At 41.2% G+C, this 20,000-nt stretch overlaps 1 protein-coding gene across 1 annotated transcript in view; it reads right to left on the bottom strand.

The window, feature by feature from the left end:
* Positions 1–20,000, bottom strand: part of LOC110153493 (pikachurin) — a 69,191-nt gene that overhangs the window by 22,653 nt on the left and 26,538 nt on the right. Inside the window, exons 3-8 of the mRNA XM_055161960.1 lie at positions 14,750–14,836; positions 14,148–14,174; positions 13,928–14,045; positions 12,326–12,461; positions 6,565–6,722; positions 3,444–3,463 (exon numbers count right to left, since the gene is read on the bottom strand). Of these exons, the coding sequence (XP_055017935.1) occupies positions 3,444–3,463; positions 6,565–6,722; positions 12,326–12,461; positions 13,928–14,045; positions 14,148–14,174; positions 14,750–14,836 (546 nt within the window). The remainder of the gene's footprint in view (positions 1–3,443; positions 3,464–6,564; positions 6,723–12,325; positions 12,462–13,927; positions 14,046–14,147; positions 14,175–14,749; positions 14,837–20,000) is intronic.

Raw genomic sequence — 20,000 nt, 5'->3', positions numbered from 1 at the left:
GTCTAAACCAGGTCTAAACCAGGTCTAAAAACAGGTCTAAACCAGGACTAAAACAGGTCTAAAACCAGGTCTAAACCAGGACTAAAACAGGTCCAAAAACAGGTCTAAACCAGGACTAAAACAGGTCCAAAACAGGTCTAAACCAGGACTAAAAACAGGTCTAAAAAGGTCTAAAACAGGTCTAAACCAGGTCTAAACCAGGTCTAAAAACAGGTCTAAACCAGGACTAAAACAGGTCTAAAACAGGTCTAAACCAGGACTAAAACAGGTCTAAAACAGGTCTAAAACAAACTAAAACAGGTCTAAACCAGGTCTAAAACAGGTCTAAACCAGGTCTAAAACAGGTCTAAACCAGGACTAAAACAGGTCTAAAACAGGTCTAAACCAGGACTAAAACAGGTCTAAACCAGGTCTAAACCAGGACTAAAACAAGTCCAAAAACAGGTCTAAACCAGGACTAAAACAGGTTTAAACCAGGTCTAAAAACAGGTCTAAACCAGGACTAAAACAGGTCTAAAAACAGGTCTAAAACAGGTCTAAAAATAGAAGACGCAAAAGTGGAGTCACGTCTTCACTTATTATTCTGTGTTTAGACGAGACGAGTTTTCGGGAGGAAATCTGTGTGCATACGGTGACGCAAATGTGTGTGGAATTCGATAGTGTTTGCATGTCAGGCGGCTCGGTGGTGACGCTCGGTGGTGATGTATGTGACGTAAACATGTACGCGACCTGAGTAGATCTGACCAGAGTTTTGCGTCTTGGGCAGTGGAGACGGAAACACTACGACGGAGCGAATTCAACTTTTCCACTCTGGAGGGTGGGTTCAGATTTTTGCGTTTTTAAGCCCCAAAAACGCCGTCACCATCTAAACAAAAGGAACTTCCAATAAAATGTTTGTTGTGTCCCAACACAATCAGCATGCATCAAACTCCTGTACATTGCAACAGATTTGTCAACTTGTTGTGTACAATTTTGTATTGTAATTTTGTATATTTATGGAGAACTGTCGTGTGGGAGCTTGGCACTGACTCTTAGAGCTAAGAAGGGTTTGAATTAGCCAGACTGGCACCACCCTAGTGCCTCCGCTCAATTTCAATTCTCTCCAGCGACTAGGTCAGGAATCAGAATACACTAGACGGTTTGCAAGACCCCGGAAGTTGTAGACCACACACCGACCAATCAGTGAAGAGCTGTGAAGCCATGACGTCAAACTCAAGCCTCTGTCTGTGTCCCTTTTGTGGAACAGCACAACAGTAAACAAAGCGTCGAGATGGATGTAGACGAAGACAGACATTCTGTGTTGGCAACGATTCCCGAGATCGAGGATTTAAAGGCGGAACAAAGACCATTTTTGGTGAATTTTATCAAAGGGAAAGATGTTATTGTCCTTCTTCCTACAGAATTTGGAGCATTACATACGTCACAAACAAATAGCAGCGATTGGTTAAATAAAAAAAGTACCCGCTGACCATCAAGCGAACAAATCCTAATCTGGTTTCCACGAAGTAAAACCATCTGATGAATCAGGTTAGATTTGAATAGGGCCTAGGAGAGATCACTAAATGACTCAAACATTAACAAAAATGACTCTTCAGGCATGTTTTTGACAAGAGAACAACATTATAACATGACAGAAAGCTTAAAAAAAAACAACTTTTAATAAGAATCTTGGACCTTTTGATAACATGTGAAAGTGTCTGCACAGGGTTTACTTATAGAGACATCAGAGGGAGAAAATAGATAAGGAACATTAAGAAGGAATCGAATGAAAGTAGAAAATGTGAGGAGGGGAAATGTAAAGGTGATGCTCAGGTCAGAATGACAGCTTTCACTTCATTAGAGCGAGGTATGGAAAAGTGGATGAGGACTCAATGTACACGTCAGAAATGTAGATGTAAGAGCAGAGCACTCTACAGATGAGTGCCAGTCGCCAGGGGGATGATGCATCTCTGGTCGCCATGGTGATGAGATAATGATGAGATAAGGCTTAGTCCAATGAGATTCATTTGAATGAACAATGAACTTTTGAAAAGGAACTTACTTGGCTTCGTCTTCAATTAAACTTGTCTTATAATGAGTCGCCGCGGAAAAAGAGCGACTATCAGCACAAGTGCACCTCCCAAACAGAGCCCTACTCATGCTCTGTGAGACCCCGACTCTACTGACAATGGACATGACCTCACAAATATCTCATCACCAACAAGCAAAGAGAAATCTGCTACAAACTTCTATATCACTGTTTATCCACTAAAGAATCAACTTAGAAGGACAATGGACACAAACTGAAAAATGAAACCACCTCTCACTTATTTTGGACCTGCCCAGACTCTGTGTGTTTTGGGAAAGAATTCATAAAACATAAACACAACTTCTTCTCCCATTTGACCCTTTCTTATAAAGTTGTGCTGTTTGGTTTTTGCAGTGTGCATCATACGAAAAGTAAACAATAGTACCGTATTTTACTGTCATTAAATGGTCAGTTTTTAAACTTTTTTCACAAATAAACCGCACCAGACTATAAACTAAACTCAACAGTTAGGCAGCGTTCAGACTGCAGCCTGAAGTGACCCAAATCCAATTTTTTGGCCCCTATGTGACCTGTATCTGATCTTTTAATGACAGTCTGAACGACACAGATCAGATTTTTTCAAATACGATGTTACGTCCCCTTTGCGAGGGGAAAAAGGGAAGTAACAATAAAACCAGGATGTTAAAGGTTTAACTAAAAATTGTGCATTTATTATTTACAGTGTAAGGGAAGAACAAAAAAAAAAACAGACAATTGAGGTGAAAATAAATAGGAATTAAACTAAATAATCTAATAAACTAAAGAGCCCTAACTAAATACAATGTAACAAATCTAACTCAAGTTGTACTGCGAACAAAAAAAAGGTGTCTCAACGAACTAAACGAGGCAACAGCCGGCAATAGAACAAAATGAGACAACCCAAAACATCAAACAAAAGGGGCGAGCTGGCCGCAGTGATCCAGCCTCGAGCAGGAGGAAGATGGTCCCATTTCAATCCCCGCTATCACAGGTGTCATCCGCTTATTGGTGGAAGCGCAGGGATAAACGGCCAATCGTCGATGCTGCGACGCCAGCCTCCGTCCCGCGTCTGGTACTCCTGCACATCCGGGTCCAGGGCTCGCGGACCAAGAGCATCACACACACAAAAGCAATTACAGAAGAACGGGAGCACTCTAAACAAATATCAAAGGGCCGGGGCTCGTAACATGTGACCCAGGACACTTGGATATGTGCTCCTAAAATCGATACATGTCTGATCTTTTGACATGCGACTTCAGTCTGAACAGCCAAAGTGCATTCATCCACCTACACGTTATCAACAAGACACAAACGTCACTATTCTGCGCTGAAGTAATTGTTAATGAACTCTGTGTTACTGAAGCTAAGCACATCGCCACTCACCACTCTTGGCTACGTCTCCACATCCACACGTTCCTTACAACGGACGTCGCTGCCGCTGCCCCACAAAACACCACGGCCAAAAACCTCGTCCTTCTCCTTCTCAATCTTCTCCTTAAAACAAGTAAGTTGTTCATCTTCTGGCTCTGGTACAAGAGGAATTTTAAAATCGCCAGGTGCTCAATGCTCGCGTCGCCTCCAGTGCACATGCGAGACACTTTTGGGCCGTTTAATGTTCACACTGGAGATCACATACAAGTCACATTTAATTGGAAATGTGAAAGACCTCGCAAAAACATCGGATTTCACAAAAAAATCCAAATTGAGCCCTGCAGTCTCAATGTAGTCTTAGATGGTTCAGTGGTTTTGTTTGTTTGTTCGTTCACGGTGACTCTGGGCTTTGTTCAGTTGTGGCGTGTAGGGAGGGTGCTGTCTGGGATCGCTGGATTGTCGGCGTGTTCGCAGTGACTCAGTTGTTCAGTCGTGTCTAAAAGTGGCACATTGCGCTCGCTTTTTCGGTTCGTTCCTCCGTTCCGTTCCTCGTCGGCGTGGAGTGATGAGTGTGTCTGTGGGTGTTTTTCGCTGCGCGGTCGCTGTCTGCTCCGTGTGTGTTTGCGTGCGCTGCGGGTGGTGCGGTTTTGTAGTTTATTCAAGTCGTGCTGGGACACTTGAGTGTTTTCCTGTGTAGGGCGCTCTGGATTGTTGGGCGCACAGTCGTTTTTTGATGGGGCTGGAGGCTTAGCCCAAAAAATACGGTATATAATTCATCTTTTAATCAAGTAACCGATCAGTTGGTTTCATAAGTAGGCCAATCACGCTGTTCCTTATACCTCCTGACCCGCACATTATTACAGAAAATTCATACAAAGTAAATTGAATCTGTTATTTTTGGCCTTTTAAATTAAAAACTTTAGATCTTTGCGTGGTTTGGAGCCATACATTTAAAGATTCTAAGGCTAAATTTGTATTTTGAATCGTAAGTAATCACTTTTGAAAGCAGCGTGGCTATAATCAACATGACACAAAGAGATTTACAGTGTAGATCCACTTTAATAACAACGGGCTGGAGAATCAACCTGTCAGCCGGCTGCGAGGCTAATTGGCAGAAGCTATTGACATTAAGTCCTCAATACTGAAAACACAGAGAGGGGGCTGCTCCAAATCCTTTAACGGCTAATCTTGTGTTGTGTAACAGTCCCCCAGCCCCCGACGCGCTCACCGTCTGCAGCTTTTTAATCTCAAACCAAAAACAATCATGAACATACGGTATACCTGACGTAGAACAGCTACACGTGAATGTATTTTAATATTTTTAAAAACTTGTACTGTGACTTTTGTTCATAAAACGCGCGTTATACATAAGTAGATTGTTTAGTGGTTGATTGGGAGGTCAGCGTTAATCCTGTCTGGAGAGGGGCAAATCTGGGCCCCCCGCTGTGAACCACGCCAGGCTCTGAACGGTGTGTGTGTGTCTGTGCCAACTGCAGGAGGGCACCAGGTCACGCCAACTCCAGCCATCGCCAACAGTGTCACAGAAGAGAGTCATTTTTACACCAAGATAATAATAATCACGGTCTAAAAATGTACAATGTTGTTGCTGGTTTTCAAAGGACATTTTATAGGCCAATTATGTTTAATACAGATAGTAGCAGCTATAATTAATATTGATTATGAATTAATTTTGCGTTAATTTATTAATTCATTATTGCCCACAATAATTTTTCTCGCCTTAACGCAGTTTTTATTATTTATTTTTTCAATTGTAAACGTCTGTTGCTCACTGATTTTATTTTGAAAAAGTCCACTGCGAGCGAGTCTAGAGAGCTGCTCACTGCTGCGGCGCTCACAGAAAACAGAGAGAAAGAAAGTGGGAGAAACAAACATGGAAAAGGGAAAGGAACTTTTACATGGCCATTTTACAGTTCTTCCAGACGGTGCAGTCGACACAGACAAAGTTATTTGTAACACGGCAACTCTGAACTGTCTTATCACCAGAGTTTCATGAGTCTGAAATATCACCTAAACCAACACACTCTGATGCAAATCATTCAGTGAAACAAGTGGAGGGAGACTTCGGCCGATCACAAGATGCAACGTGTCAGAGTCACATCACACACACATTTTACACACAGCACATAGGCACCAAGAGCTTTCCATGAGAAGCTGATGCCAGCGATCGCATTCTTAATAATAATAATAATATTCTTGTATGCCTTAGCAACTGGCTTTGTTCAGAAAAGTAACAAAAAAAAAAGTTCTAGGAAATGATAAAGTGCACTGAAAGTGTTTTCTGGTTATGTGTACTGTTTTGTGGTGACTGTTTTTGACTGATATTCTCATTTTTAAAGCCTTGGCAGTGAAAATTCATTTCAGTTTTTTTGTTTGTTTGTTTTTTTTGGTTTGATTAGATTTTTTTCAGTTGAGATTTACACTGAATACTTTATTTTACTGCTGATGATCACATGCACTTTACTTCTGAATTCAATTCTTTAAGTCAAATTCTAGGAACTGACAAACTGCACTGAAATTGGTTCTTTTTTTGAGTAAGATTCTCCAAAGGAAAAAGAATAAACATGAACTTTACAGACTAGTGCCCTGCTCCTGTTTAAAGAAATGCTGTTTGCACAACAGATGTGTGGCACTTTTGTTTACATTTCCATGATTCACAGGAACTCATGCGATTAATATTATTTATTTATTTATTTTGCCCAGCCCTAATTAATATTGTTAAAAAGCAGATTTAAGTAGTAATATAGTGACTTCTCAGGTTTAGTTACCAGTAGAAGTTCAACATTTGTGAATTCACCTCTTTTATTTTATGGTATTTCATGGCAAAGTACAATGTTACAGTCCGGGAGCCCGACCCCTCCACCGTGATTTTTTTGCTCTCTTTTTCTTACTATGATTTTTCATTAGTGCACTCCTCGGGATTTTATGAGTTTGTGAGTCTTGTGCAAGATTATGAGTCTGTGAAAAGTGGTGCTAAAGTCACATTCAGTGTCACATAGTCATGAAATTTGGAACAAAGAATCCAAAAAAGCTACTGGAATAAAAGTAGAGCAAGAGTAAATACAAGTGTGTTTTAGGTGTAAAGGAAACATTGTGATGGAGAATAATGTAGTGGTCTTACTGAGCGCGCACGGGGCTGTTGATGTGGCTGGGGGGACTCACGCCGTGCACGTTCACCGCCCTCACCACAAACTGGTACTGGGTGTCCGGCAGCAGCCCCTTCAGCACCATGGAGCTGGTCTGGATGGGATCACGGATGTACGTCCACTCGGTGTCCATCTCCGGTCTGAGGACACAACGCACAACACGGTTACAAAACAGATATTAAATTGAATATGACAACTGGTCTAGCTTTTAGTTTTACTATATAAAGGACTAAAATTTACGTAATAGTTGTGATTCGACTCATAAAAATAAATATAGCAGGTGATGCCAGGGGTCTGCTCACCATGAAGTCTGGAGGAGGACTGACGGTTTCCTCCCCATTTTTATATACGAGTTTCCCTACACGCTGCCATTACACCATTATACAGTGGCTATAAGTTAGTATTACGACCCAGCTCGCTTGGAGTGAGGAAAGTAACAAAAAAACAAGATGTTAAATGGAATAAATTAAATAATGTTTAATTAACAGGATGGTAAAAAGGTAAATTAACAAAACAGACTAAAATAGAATACTCTAAATTAAGAAACAAAACAACAGACAATGAGTTTTGTGCCACAAAACGGGTCATGCAGGTTTATACAAACAAGTAGTTAATTAAGGGACACACACAAAACTTAAAGAACTGCAGACCTGGGGCTGTAACAGTTAGAAACACGTTCAGTAAGTTCTGTGGTCATCGGAACATGTTAAATACGTCTGCATACATCAATATGCGTTGGAGGTAAGTTTGATAAAGGTTCAAAGCACATTACTCCTAAGTTATGCGTACTCTAGACATGACCTCAAAGTATTTGGATTTATGAGGAACTTACAATTAACCTGTGTGAATGTGTGTCAACGATCGCGTAACTTACCCTCAACTCATGGCCCACGTATGCAGGACGTATAAACACACGCTGACATATGTCCAGAAATTTTAAGCATGCTGAAAATTTTTGAACGACCTTGCCGTATGTTGACATATGCCAGCGTGCTTCCAAAACGTACCAATAATTTATCCAACATGCACCAGCGTATTTGCCAGATTTTTCATACGTTGGCATACGCTGGCTAAATCGTCAAAGTGTGACAGGGCCATACTACGGAAACCGAGAGGGGTCACAACAAACGCAAACGCCGCAACAAATACAAATGCGACAACACAACAAAAAGCCACAACACACCAAAAAAAGCCACAACGGAAATGACCGTGGGACTCTATTTTAAAGCAAACACCGCAACAAATACTAACGCCACAACACATTAAAAAGCCACAACGGAATTCACCGCGGGACTCTATTTTCTAACAGACCGATCGAGCAGCAAGTGAAGAAGAAGAACTACAACGTGAAAAGGAAAGGAACGGAGAAGTTGGACACGTAAGTAAAAGTAATTTATTGTTTTATCATTATTCATTTCACGTTTTGTGTTGTGGCTTTTTAATGTGTTGTGGCTTTTTAATGTGTTGTGGCTTTTTAATGTGTTGCGGCATTTGCGTTTGTGTTGTGGCGTTTGTATTTGTTGTGGCGTTTGCATTAAAATAGAGTCCCCGCGGTCATTTCCGTTGTGGCTTTTTTTGGTTTGTTGTGGCTTTTTGTTGTGTTGTTGCATTTGTATTTGTTGCAGCGTTTGCGTTTGTTGTGACCCCTCTCGGCTTCCGTACCATACCACACAACATATTCACATCACCATGTTACCTTCTGTTGTCAAAATTCAGTCAAGTCCCCTTTGCTCCCTTTGCTAAGTCACTACCTCTTCAGAGCGCACAATACAATACAATCAGCGTACAGGTTTGTCAAATTGTTGTGCACACTTTTGTATCATGTTTTTGTATATTTATAGAGAATTGCCACGTCGGAGCATGGGTAATGTCGGCTTGTGGGCGGAGTGAACAGAATCGTACCACTAATCGTAAATAGGGTTCGAAAAGGGCCTAAGAAAGATCACAAAATTACTCAAACATGCATGGATGACATCTAAAACGTCTTCAGTCATGTGTTTTGAAAATAAAACCAGTCACATGCGTTTTAAAACTTCTCAGAACCAGAGCACTATTCCGTTGGCATGTTACTCACACAGATACTCCTTCTTTCTTTTTTTTTTGCAGTAAAGAGTCATGGCGGACGTGGATGTTGTTTGGGGGATGGAGGAGCAGAGCCTGGAGCTACATGTGTCATTGATGAGGGACTTTCTCAAACTGAAGAAGACTTTTGTTTGAGACTAAACAGAGCTCCAGTGTCCAGCCCCGTCACGGTTTGTTAGGGCTTCCTGAACTCTGTAGCAATACGCATCTTGAAAACATGTTTTTTATCTCTTTTTGAATATTCTGTTATTTCCAGATTGTCCAAAATGATTCGTATTTTACCTGTTTTTGTGGTTTTGGTACATTTTGCACTTACTTAGTGGTGACATATGTAATTTCCAAATAAAAACTCTTCTGGTGGAGAGTCTGTTTTGTTCCATTCACGTTTTTGTGTAATCCTGTATTATTGGGCTGTTTACAAAGCTTGTTCAAAAGAAGAAAGAGATTTGCACTGCAGTTCTTTGAAGCTCCCAAATTTTTATTTCAATGACACCACAATGTGACGTTTCGGGTCAAGCTTCAGACACATCTGAAGAAGAGCTTGACCCGAAACGTCACATTGTGGTGTCACTGAAATAAATTTTAGGAGCTTCAAAGAACTGCAGTGCATATCTCTTTCTTCTTTTGCACAATTTTTGGACTTTTGGTCTTTGGACCTAGTGCGTAGTCTGAATTTTTATTGGTTGTGCTTGTGTCTGTCTACCAGTTCTGTTTACAAAGCTCAAAATGTGTTGTTGCACCTTGTGATGTCATTCAGTGGTAGTTTTAAACTTCACAGCTGTCTGTATACTGCAGTACATTAGGGGAGCGTGCCTATGTTCCCACATTTCTAAGTTTGTTTGTTTTTTTTCTTTTCAGAAGTAGGACCTGTGCTTCCACATTTCCTTTATCATCAAATCAATCATCATCAATCAAAACACCACGACCAAAAACCTCGTCCTTCTCCTTCTCAATCTCCTCCTTAAAACAAGTAAGTTGTTCATGTTCTGGCTCCGGTACGAGAGGAACTTTAAAATCTCCAGGTGCTCAATGCTCGCGTCCATGTTTGGACAACTTCCATAAACACAGAGCACGCTCGCTGCGATTGACGTCATCATGTCCTTCAGTGCACATGCGGGACACTTTTGGGCCGTTTAATGTTCACACTGGAGTCACATACAAGTCACATTTAATTGGAAATGTGAACGAACGAAAAAACATCGGATTTCACAAAAAAATCTGAATTGAGCGTTAAGCCCTGCAGTCTGAACGTAGCCTTAGAAATACGGGAACATATGGCTGACCACATACATTATAAAAACCGTAGATTCATCGGTCTGAACGTTGTTTGTTCAATCAAATCACAGCTCTGACCCGTGCATACTTTCACTGTGTTCTTTCAGTCGCTTTAAAGCTGCAAAAATAAATAAACATGTTCTATCAACCTATACCTCCGCTTGTTTAGTTTTATGGACTAAATTAGCCCAGCGTGACTGCAGTGATTTTGTGTTTTATGTTTGACAAAAGAGAAACCGTCTCTGCCTTTGTTCGGAGGGAAACATGAGGTGCGACAGTGAAATGTACCGTTCACTTTGGACACATGTTTAACGACAAAATGAAGCTTTTCCATCAGAGACAAAAGCCTGGAGCCCGGGAGAGCAGGAGAGGGGCCCCGGGAGTCACGCTGGGGCCACATGTACCTACAGTGTACTTCACCTGTGAGACTTCAGTACACAGCCTCTAAAAGTACATGAACTCTGTATATAACACATGTGTACACAACTGATAACTACTGACATTTTGTACCACAATTATCACGACTAAAGTCATTACAATTAAAGATCCACTGTGTAACTTTCCTACAGTATGGCATTGCGCTTCTGCCACAAGTTACAGGTTCAGATCTATGGAGAGGCGAGCCCACTCACAGTAAGAATGCACATTTTTAAGGAAACATAACACGTGTAATTGAGTAAATGCAACATGGGAGGTTTAATGCCATACGGTGGAACATTCAAGGCAAAGTGATAACATCTCCATGGAAACAAGCAGGTGACTGACCCTCTGCCAGAAAAGTTACACAGTGCATCTTTAACAATAATACTGGAAAAAATACTTAAAGGTGAATCGGTGTATCATTCATTCGTTTTTCAAAATAAAACAAAAAATAAGAAAATTAAAAAACAACAATTTTCTTCATTATTTGTCTCCAAAACCAAAATGAACGGATAAAAATTTGCTTTTTCTTTTTTTTCCATGAATAATGGAAAAAACGGTCCGTTTCTAGTTTCCCGTTGCCGGACTTTTGCACCGCACAGGGACTGAACCAGGACTAAAACTGAACTAAAACTGGACTAAAACTGGACTAAACCAGGACTAAACCGGTCTCAGTCCTGGTCTCAGTTCCCGTCTGGTCCCAGTCTCAGTCCCAGACTCAGTCCCAATCTGGTCCTGGTCCCGATCTGGTACCAGGCTCAATCCTGATCACCTGAAAGTCTACGTAGGCGCATCTCCGGTCCGTCCCAACACTCAGTACTGGTTCAGTCCTGGTTCAGTCCTGGTTCAGTCCTGGTTTAGTCCTGGTTTAGTCCTGGTTTAGTCCTGGTTTAGTTTTGGTTCAGTCTGGTATCACAGTTTAAGTCAAACGGGAAACGGCCGTTATCTGTTTTTTCCATTTTTCATTTAAACACAAAATCAAAAACAGAAAAAACAAATCGTTATCTGTTTTTTTCATTTTTTTTTTTTTTAATATGAAAAAATGAAAATAATGAAGAAAATAGTTGTTTTTTTTTCTTATTTTTGGTTTTATTTTGAAAAAGAAATTAACAAATGATACACGACTTAAGATGCAATGCCTCACTTTGCTGGTGGAGGGTCCGTCACCTGCTTGTCTCCGTGGAAAAGTTATTACTTTGCCTAGAATGTTCCACAGACATTTTACTTATTTACTTCCCTGGAGACAACTATTAGGCCAAGTTACACATCAGATCTGTGGAGTGGTCCCCCGCTCACAATAAGAATGCACATTTTGTCAAGGGTTTAATTGATAAAAAGATAGACAAGTTGAATGACACATTGTGGAATATTTCAGGCATAAAAAAATAACATTTTCATGGAGACAAGCTGGTAGCGGACCCTCCACCAGAAAAGTTACATAGTGCACCTTTAAACACTTGACAAATTATATGAATATTAACAACTGTAAAATTTTGTGAATACGTTCCATGTTTTTAGTCATTTATAGATCAACAACATGGTTTAAAGGTGCACTCTGAAATGTTTTGACTGGGGGGTCCGTCACCTGCTTATTTCTAAAAATTTGCCATTGCTTTGACTGGAATGTTCCACAGTATGTCATTAATAAACAGCTCTATCTTACATTTATTCAATTAGACGTGGTGTTACTGCTCAAAAACACGTAGAAAAACAGGCGTTCTGACTGTGAGCGGGGTCGCCTCTCCACAGATCTGACCTGTAACTTGGTCTGGTAACATCTACATGGAGAAAAGCATGTGGCAGAAAAGTTACGTAATGCATCTTTAGTTCTAGTTCAGATATGAGTTCAAATAGGTTACGGTTAGAGTTAAGGTTAAGGCACAAGAGCCCAACATGAGACTGAAAGTGCATTTGTGAGAGGAACAATATAAACAAAGTCATAATGACTTAAATACTTTCACTGTACCTGATGTATGCAACCAGGAAGTGGAGAATCGGGGCGCTTCCCTCACTCTCCCCCTGCTGCCACGACAACGCCAGCTCCGTATCAGAAACGGCCATCACTACCGGAGTGGTGGGGGGCGTGGGGGGCATGCACATCTCTGCAGCACAAACAGGAAAACAGGAAGATTATATAGAGCAGCAGTTGTACTGTATATAGGCGCTTCTGCACTGACGTGTGGAGGGCTGCTCATAGAACTGTTATAAGAGTTTGATCATGTCATAGAAAGGAAAATAAAAGCTTTCATTCTGACTTTTACACAAAGCAACTGAGTAGTTGGGTGCTTTTGTGCTACTTGGTAAACACCCTGAGCAGTTTTTGAAACTTTTAGTTTTTAGCTCAGTTTTTAATGTCTTATCATGGAATTGGAAGTGCAGCATGTGCAGTTCAAACTACACAAGGGACAATTGCGATGGCAGTGAAGATTTCTATAATTAGATATTCTCACACTTCAGCACTATATGCTGTCTACGTTATTTCTGTCTGACAGTGGGCAGATGGTAGCTTCAAGAGTAAATATACAACTCCCAGCTTTATGAAATAAAACCTCGATTTTATTGTCAAACTGATGTGGCTCATTGTATTTTTGATGCATTATTATGCACCAAAACAAATTTAAGAACTGTTTAAGATTAACGCACTAATGTCCCTGTAGGAGACATTACGCATTACAACAGATCCTTCAATGCTGCTGGGGCAACAGAGTTTGGAGCAACAGGATTTGTCCATGTTTTTTTGTTTGTTGTTGTTTGATAGGAGAAACCGGAGGAACCCCGCTCAGACACACAGAGCGACTCCACACGGAAAGACCCAGGTGACCTGGGAATCCAAACCGGAATCTTGCACAGCACTCTCGCAAGAGTGCTAGCCACTGTGCCGCCATCTTTTATTACATGGTTGTTTGCATTTATGTTAACTACAGCACTAATTACCAAAACAGCCCTGTTTAACTTTGGAGGCTCATATTAATTCTCCCAGTGAAAATACATCAAACTAATGTATGGAACAGTACCAGGCTTCAGGTATTCTGTTTAGAAACTCTGGAAGGGTCTGTACATAAGTTGGTACATGTTATAAGAATGTACATTACAATGTACTGTTACCGTGTTCATGTTGTTAGTGTTCATGTTGTTTCGTGTTCATGTTGTTACCGTGTTCATGTTGTTATCGTGTTCATGTTGTTATCGTGTTCATGTTGTTATCGTGTTCATGTGTTACGTTCATGTTGTTATGTTCATGTTGTTTTCGTGTTCATGTTGTTCCGTGTTCATGTTGTGTTACCAGTGTTCATGTTGTTATGTTATCGTGTTCATGTTTGTTATGTTGTCGTGTTCATGTTGTTACATGTTCATGTGTTATGTTCATGTTATCGTGTTCATGTTGTTACTGTGTTCATGTTGTTACCATGTTCATGTTGTTACAGTGTTCATGTTGTTATCGTGTTCATGTTGTTACCATGTTCATGTTGTTACAGTGTTCATGTTGTTATCGTGTTCATGTTGTTGCCGTGTTCATGTTGTTACCATGGTTACCATGTTGATGTTGTTACTGTGTCGATGCTGTTACCGTGTGAGGCGGTGCTGACGTCTCTGGGTACACTGGGCCTCCCCTCCCCCGCCCAGCCGTACGCCCCCACACTGGCCCCGTACTTAGTGTTGACCTTCAGGTTTCCGACCACCACATCCTGACGAGAGCGAGAGGAGCAGGAAAAACACAGGAATTAAAACATCTGGAAAAATTATAACAATCTTTAATTTAGACAAAAGTTAAGTCAAGAGACACTTACAAAACTGGCCTGTCCATCAAACTGGCCCTGAAAGAAAATCACATGTTTAGTCATTATTGATACTTTGAGGCTGATGTCATCGATATTCCCTGGAGGTGTGTTGCTAACTGTAGGCACTTCGCTGTCTAAAACTCAAATTAGACTTTAATCTGATCTTAATTTTAACACAATCTGACCAGAAAAAAATGACTTAAAGGGCCCATTTCAAGCAAAATAACTCTTTTCACATTGTATCTTCTGCACAATTTGGGTTTTGGAACATCCATTACACAGTAGTTCTGAAATCTTACTGATTTCTTGGAGACAGTCACAGACCAGGAACTATAAAAGACCGACTATTGCTCCTCCCTCAGCCCGTCCTGAGAAAGCACAGGCTCCGCCCTCCAAATGTGACATAGACTCTGAGTGAGCCGCTGAGAAAGCTCTGAAAAGTTGATTTTGCATGAGATGGGCCCTTTAACTACAACAGATGAGATGATTTGATTGATCTACATGAGCGTTCATGGTCCTGTTTCGGTGTGTGTTGGCTAAAACTATCCAGTTTGTGACTGTAATTTTATGTGTGACACTTGACCATGTTGTGTTGATGCGTTCGTACTCACTGTGGTCAGCATGTCCAAGCTCAGAGGCACCTCCATGACAGAGGCCGAGCCCACAGGACGCCCGCCCCTCATCTCTGTGTAGAAAACCTGCAGCAAAAACAACAAGAGGGTCCCTGGGTAGGTCAAATCAGTAGGGCTGTAGTCGGCTGAAGAAATTCCTGGTGGACTAAAGACATGTTTTGGCGATTGATTGGTCGTCTGAAAAGGCGGCGACGCAAAAGCTCTCAATACTATTACATATCGCTGTGTATCTGACACAAACTGCACTCAGAAACATAAAGTGGGTCACATGCTGCTATTCCAACATGCTGCTTTTTAGACATTGACATCTAATCGTAGGAGTAGCGACGCGAACATGATTTTTCAAGCGTTTCACAACTTTGACTTTTTTTTTTCCATTGTTGGAATAGCTGAACTGTACTATTTTTCAAACATTTTTTTTCAAATGTGCAGATAAACATATACTGAAGATTGCAACACAAACATCTGCATTACACTAAGTATAAATCAAGGCTTAATTAATGGTGTTTCCTAAACTGGGCGCAGTGACACCAGCAACCAATCATGAGCGCGGGTCCATAAACGATCCGTACCCAACCAACGTTTTCAACTAACCCAACTCCGACCGCAAAAATATATTTGAACATATTGTACCCAACCTGCTGCCTGAGCCGCATTTTAAACAGTAGAACAAGCTCTTGATTAACATCATCTAAATAAAGTGACCAACGTAAATAAAGTGAGTGAATTGATGTTAAATAAAGAGCTGCACTAAACCTGCACACGTCTGATCTCTGAAAAAGTAAACCATCTCCAATGCGACACACACAGAACAGACTCACCATCATCATCAACAACATCAACACTCCTCTGTCACAGAAAAAACACTCATATTACACTGAGTCGTGTCCTTTAGTCCGACAGAAGCTGAACCACACCAGGACACAAGGAAAGAGCTGTTTTTTTTCTGCGCTTGTAGTTTATGGTGGTACGGTGGCTGAGTGGCTAGCAGTCATGCCTCACAGCAAGAAGGTTCTGGGTTTGATCCCCGGGTCGCCTGGGTCTTTCTGTGTGGAGTTTGCATGTTTCTCCCCGTGTCTGGATGGGTTTCCTCCGGGCTCCGGTTTCCCCGATCAACCCAAAACATGCTACAGGTCTCCAAGAACAGTTGATAGTCAAGGTCCGTTAAAAATACATTTAATTCAATCGCTGTGTGTCCTTAGGCAAGACACTTCACCCACATTGCCTAGTATGAATGTGGTGTGTGCATGAGTGATGGCGGTGATTGGCAGGGCAGCTACGCTTCGATCAGTCTGCCCCAGGGCAGCTGTGGCTACCAGGTATAAAGTGAATGAATAATGCTGAATAATGCTCTGTAAAGTGTCTTTGTGACAAAAAAATTTCTATGAAAAGCGCTATATAAATAAAGACTTACTTAAATAAGTTATGTGGTTTTAAGTTTTGTTTCTGTTGAATTAAACATATTATAATGTCAAATGGGCTAATGTGGCTGTGGAGTGGTTACGGTTTATATGTTGTAAAACTGAGTTTATATAATGATTTTAATAACTTTTTAATTATATTAAATTGTATAATAATTTTTATTTTATTTTTTTCAAACTTTTTTATTAATATAAACAGGTGATTCAGTATGTTGGTGTGTGTTGGATATAAGTGGCTCTCCTCTTGATTTTGCTCTTCCAATGTGGTTCTGCTTTAGATAATAGGAATGTTTTCTGAAAATAACAAAATATTTCTAAAAATCTGTACAAATCTTGTGCCTTTGTGTAGTTTAGACCAGGGGGTCTTGGGGCCCAACTTTTTCTGAACAAAGTAACTTGTCTCATCTCATAGTAAAAGTATTATATTGTACTGATTGTGGGGCCCCCAAGGAGGTGGTCCCAGTCCTACTTTGGGCCCCGGCCAAATGGTTAAGAATCACTGGTTTAGACCTCCACAGACATGTTCTGAAATGCACAGGGTTCTTGGAATATTTGTTTATGTGTATGTATTTTCTTCTCTCACATGTTACAGTTCCTGGAATTGTTTACCAAATGTGCACTGAAAAGAATCCTGCTTTTAAAAACATGTATTGTAAATCTAACAGCAATCGTGGGGTTAAGGTGACGGTTAGCACTTGTCAAAAAAATCACATTCAATTCAAATCAATTTGTGCAGCTGTAATGTATAGCTCTGGTTATATGTGTCTTTGTTATTATAGGAAATGTTATGAGCTAATAGAGTGATGGAGCTCTGAGTGAATGGACACGACGATGAGTGGGCTGTGGGCAGCTCAGTCACAGTTTAATCCTCTTACAGCAAACATATGGTCCAACACTGCACACACAGTCAAACTGATACACAGCGTTCACAAATAATAAAGCTCCTATATTACACAGAATGACCCTTGAGAGCTTTTAGTCATGATAAAATGCTGTTATCTTATCAAAAACAGACCTGGAGTTGTGTTTTGTTTCATTCACACATGTTTGAGTAACTCTTTATTATTAGTCTGTACATTTCCAAAGCTCAAAATTATCTGTTCCACCATCTGATGAAGTTTTCATCTACATTTTACCAGTAGTTCTGTAGAGGCTGGAGATTCAGGCAGAGTCCTACTTTAACAGTTTTGAGGTTTTTAGGGGCAAATTCTAATACGGCCCCGTATCGCACTATATGTAAACCGATCTGCAGAAACGGGAAGAGGTCCAAGAAGAGAGACACTTCTCACAGGACGACGGCCTGGATGACGTGTGTAGCAGCAAACGGTAAGGAACTAGATCGATACTGAGAACCGGGGGAGGGGAGCGATCAGCGCAACTCGGCCACTAGATCGACACTGGTCCTGGTTAAGTCCTGGTTTAGTCTCGATTCATTTCTATACCAGTCCTGGATTAGTCCTGGTCCAGTCGTGTACCAGTCCTGATCCCGTCCTGGTTTAGTCCTGGTTTAGTCCTGGTTCAGTCCTGGTCTAGTACTGGTCTAGTCCTGGTCCAGTCCTGGTTTAGACCTGGTCTAGTCCTGGTCCAGTCCTGGTTCAGTCCTGGTTCAGTCCTGGTCTAGCCCTGGTCCAGTCCTGGTTTAGACTGGTTTAGACCTGGTTTAGTCCTGGTTCAATCCTGGTATACCCTGGCCCAGTCCTGGTTTAGACCTGGTTTAGACCTGGTTTAGACCTGGTTTAGTCCTGGTCTAGCCCTGGTCCAGTCCTGGTTTAGACCTGGTTTAGACCTGGTTTAGACTTGGTTTAGACTGGTTTAGTCCTGGTTCAGTCCTGGTCTAGCCCTGGTCCAGACCTGGTTTAGACCTGGTTTAGACCTGGTTTAGTCCTGGTCTAGCCCTGGTCCAGTCCTGGTTTAGACCTGGTTTAGACCTGGTTTAGACTTGGTTTAGACTGGTTTAGTCCTGGTTCAGTCCTGGTCTAGCCCTGGTCCAGTCCTGTACGAGTCCTGGTTTAGACCTGGTTTAGACCTGGTTTAGACCTGGTTTAGTCCTGGTTCAGTCCTGGTCTAGTCCTGGTCCAGTCCTGGTAGACCTGGTCTAGCCTGTACCAGTTAGACCTGGTTTAGACTGGTTTAGACCTGGTTTAGTCCTGGTTCAGTCCTGGTCTAGTCCTGGTCCAGTCCTGTACCGAGTCCTGGTTTAGACCTGGTTTAGACCTGGTTTAGACCTGGTTTAGTCCTGGTTCAGTCCTGGTCTAGTCCTGGTCCAGTCCTGTACGAGTCCTGGTTTAGACCTGGTTTAGACCTGGTTCAGTCCTGGTCCAGTCGCCTTTATACTAACTTTCCTTCCTATTTTTATATCTGATGTTACGACGTATCCGGTCTTAATATCAGTAAAAGTAAAAGAGTAATTTATGGACTTCGTTTATCCCGTGCGAATGCGCTGCAAGTAACACAGACGTGGTAATTTACAAATTACCACACGTCCCCAGGTTGTACTTATCCCGTGCAAATAGGACTTAAATGTATAATTAACTGAGATATTTTTGCGTCCAAATTACTATCGAGTGTTGAAATCAAGTTTGAACATTTTGAATTTTTTGTATCGCGACGACACTAAATTCCAGCCTATGAAATGAGCTAATTATGATTTTTAACATTTCAATTTTGTTTCAGTTTAAATTAATTTACATCCAAACCAAAATAAAAATACAACAGGCCACAGGGTGCACATGCAGGTGAATGAGCGGCAGGAGCTCTGGGCACTAAAGTCAGATTTATGAGCAGATTGTGCAGCACTTCAGTGGCCTTGTGGACAGAGAGTGACGGGCTTCCATCAAACCCTCCAAATGCTCAAATACCAATAGATTTTCCAAGGACGCAGCTCTGGACAGTGAGTTTAACAAGCGCTTTTACAGCTAACGCAGCACAGAGGGCACAGGAGAGTGGGGGAAATTTGATTTGCAGTGGAGTGTTGGCCTGGTTGAAAAATGTCGGTGTTTCTTTGGTCGTAAGTGGCAGCGGGTCTGAAGCAGAGCACTCAGAGATGCTTTTCTCATGTTTTCACAGGTCAAGACGCTTCCAGAGGCATTTGCCGCAAATAACAACGAAACAAGACGGACAGCTGGCCCAAGAAACGACCAGGGAGCGCGAAGAAACAGGGTTCAGCATCAGATAAGAGAAACTGTACTGGTCGTTAGTGAAGGAGATATTCACGGGTTTCAGAAAGGGGAGAAATTAAGACCACAGCCGTAGAAATGAACAATCAAAAGCCAAAGTATGTAACAAAAATTAGGCTAAAATAAAAGCATGTTTCCTTTTCACTTTGGATTATGGATTTTTTGTAAAACACGAGTCTTTACTGTGAGCAGGCTCGCATCTCCACAAACCTGACTTTTATTTGGCCTCAAGGGTGTGTTTCAATGTTCTTCCTGGGGCTGGGTATCATTAACAAGTTGCCAATACGATACATACCTCGATATATAGGTCACGATCCGATACATATCTCGATACAGTGCATTTTGGATTTGATATGATATATTTCAAATATTTGATACAGTTCAATAAAAAGTAATGGGTAAATTGTGGCTGTGAAACAAAATTCTTTGTTAAACCACTTCTTGTGCAAAGTTAGTATGAAATACAAATATTTTAATCATCAAAAGAGTGAAAATGTCAAATGTGTCGCATAAATGAGTTTCCTTCCACTAAACAAGCAACAAAACTGTAGCTGTAACAAAATAATTTAGTAAAATGTACCAAAAAGTACTCTTGCCGATATATCGATACAGCTGCCCCAATATCGATACTGT

Source organism: Boleophthalmus pectinirostris, unplaced genomic scaffold, assembly GCF_026225935.1.
Source record: "Boleophthalmus pectinirostris isolate CB_2022bp ecotype Guang Dong unplaced genomic scaffold, ASM2622593v1 HiC_scaffold_4, whole genome shotgun sequence".
In the NCBI taxonomy this organism is placed as follows: Eukaryota; Metazoa; Chordata; class Actinopteri; order Gobiiformes; family Gobiidae; genus Boleophthalmus; species Boleophthalmus pectinirostris.
Note: the sequence above shows the minus strand (reverse complement) of the source record. Positions and strands in the feature narration are given on the sequence as shown.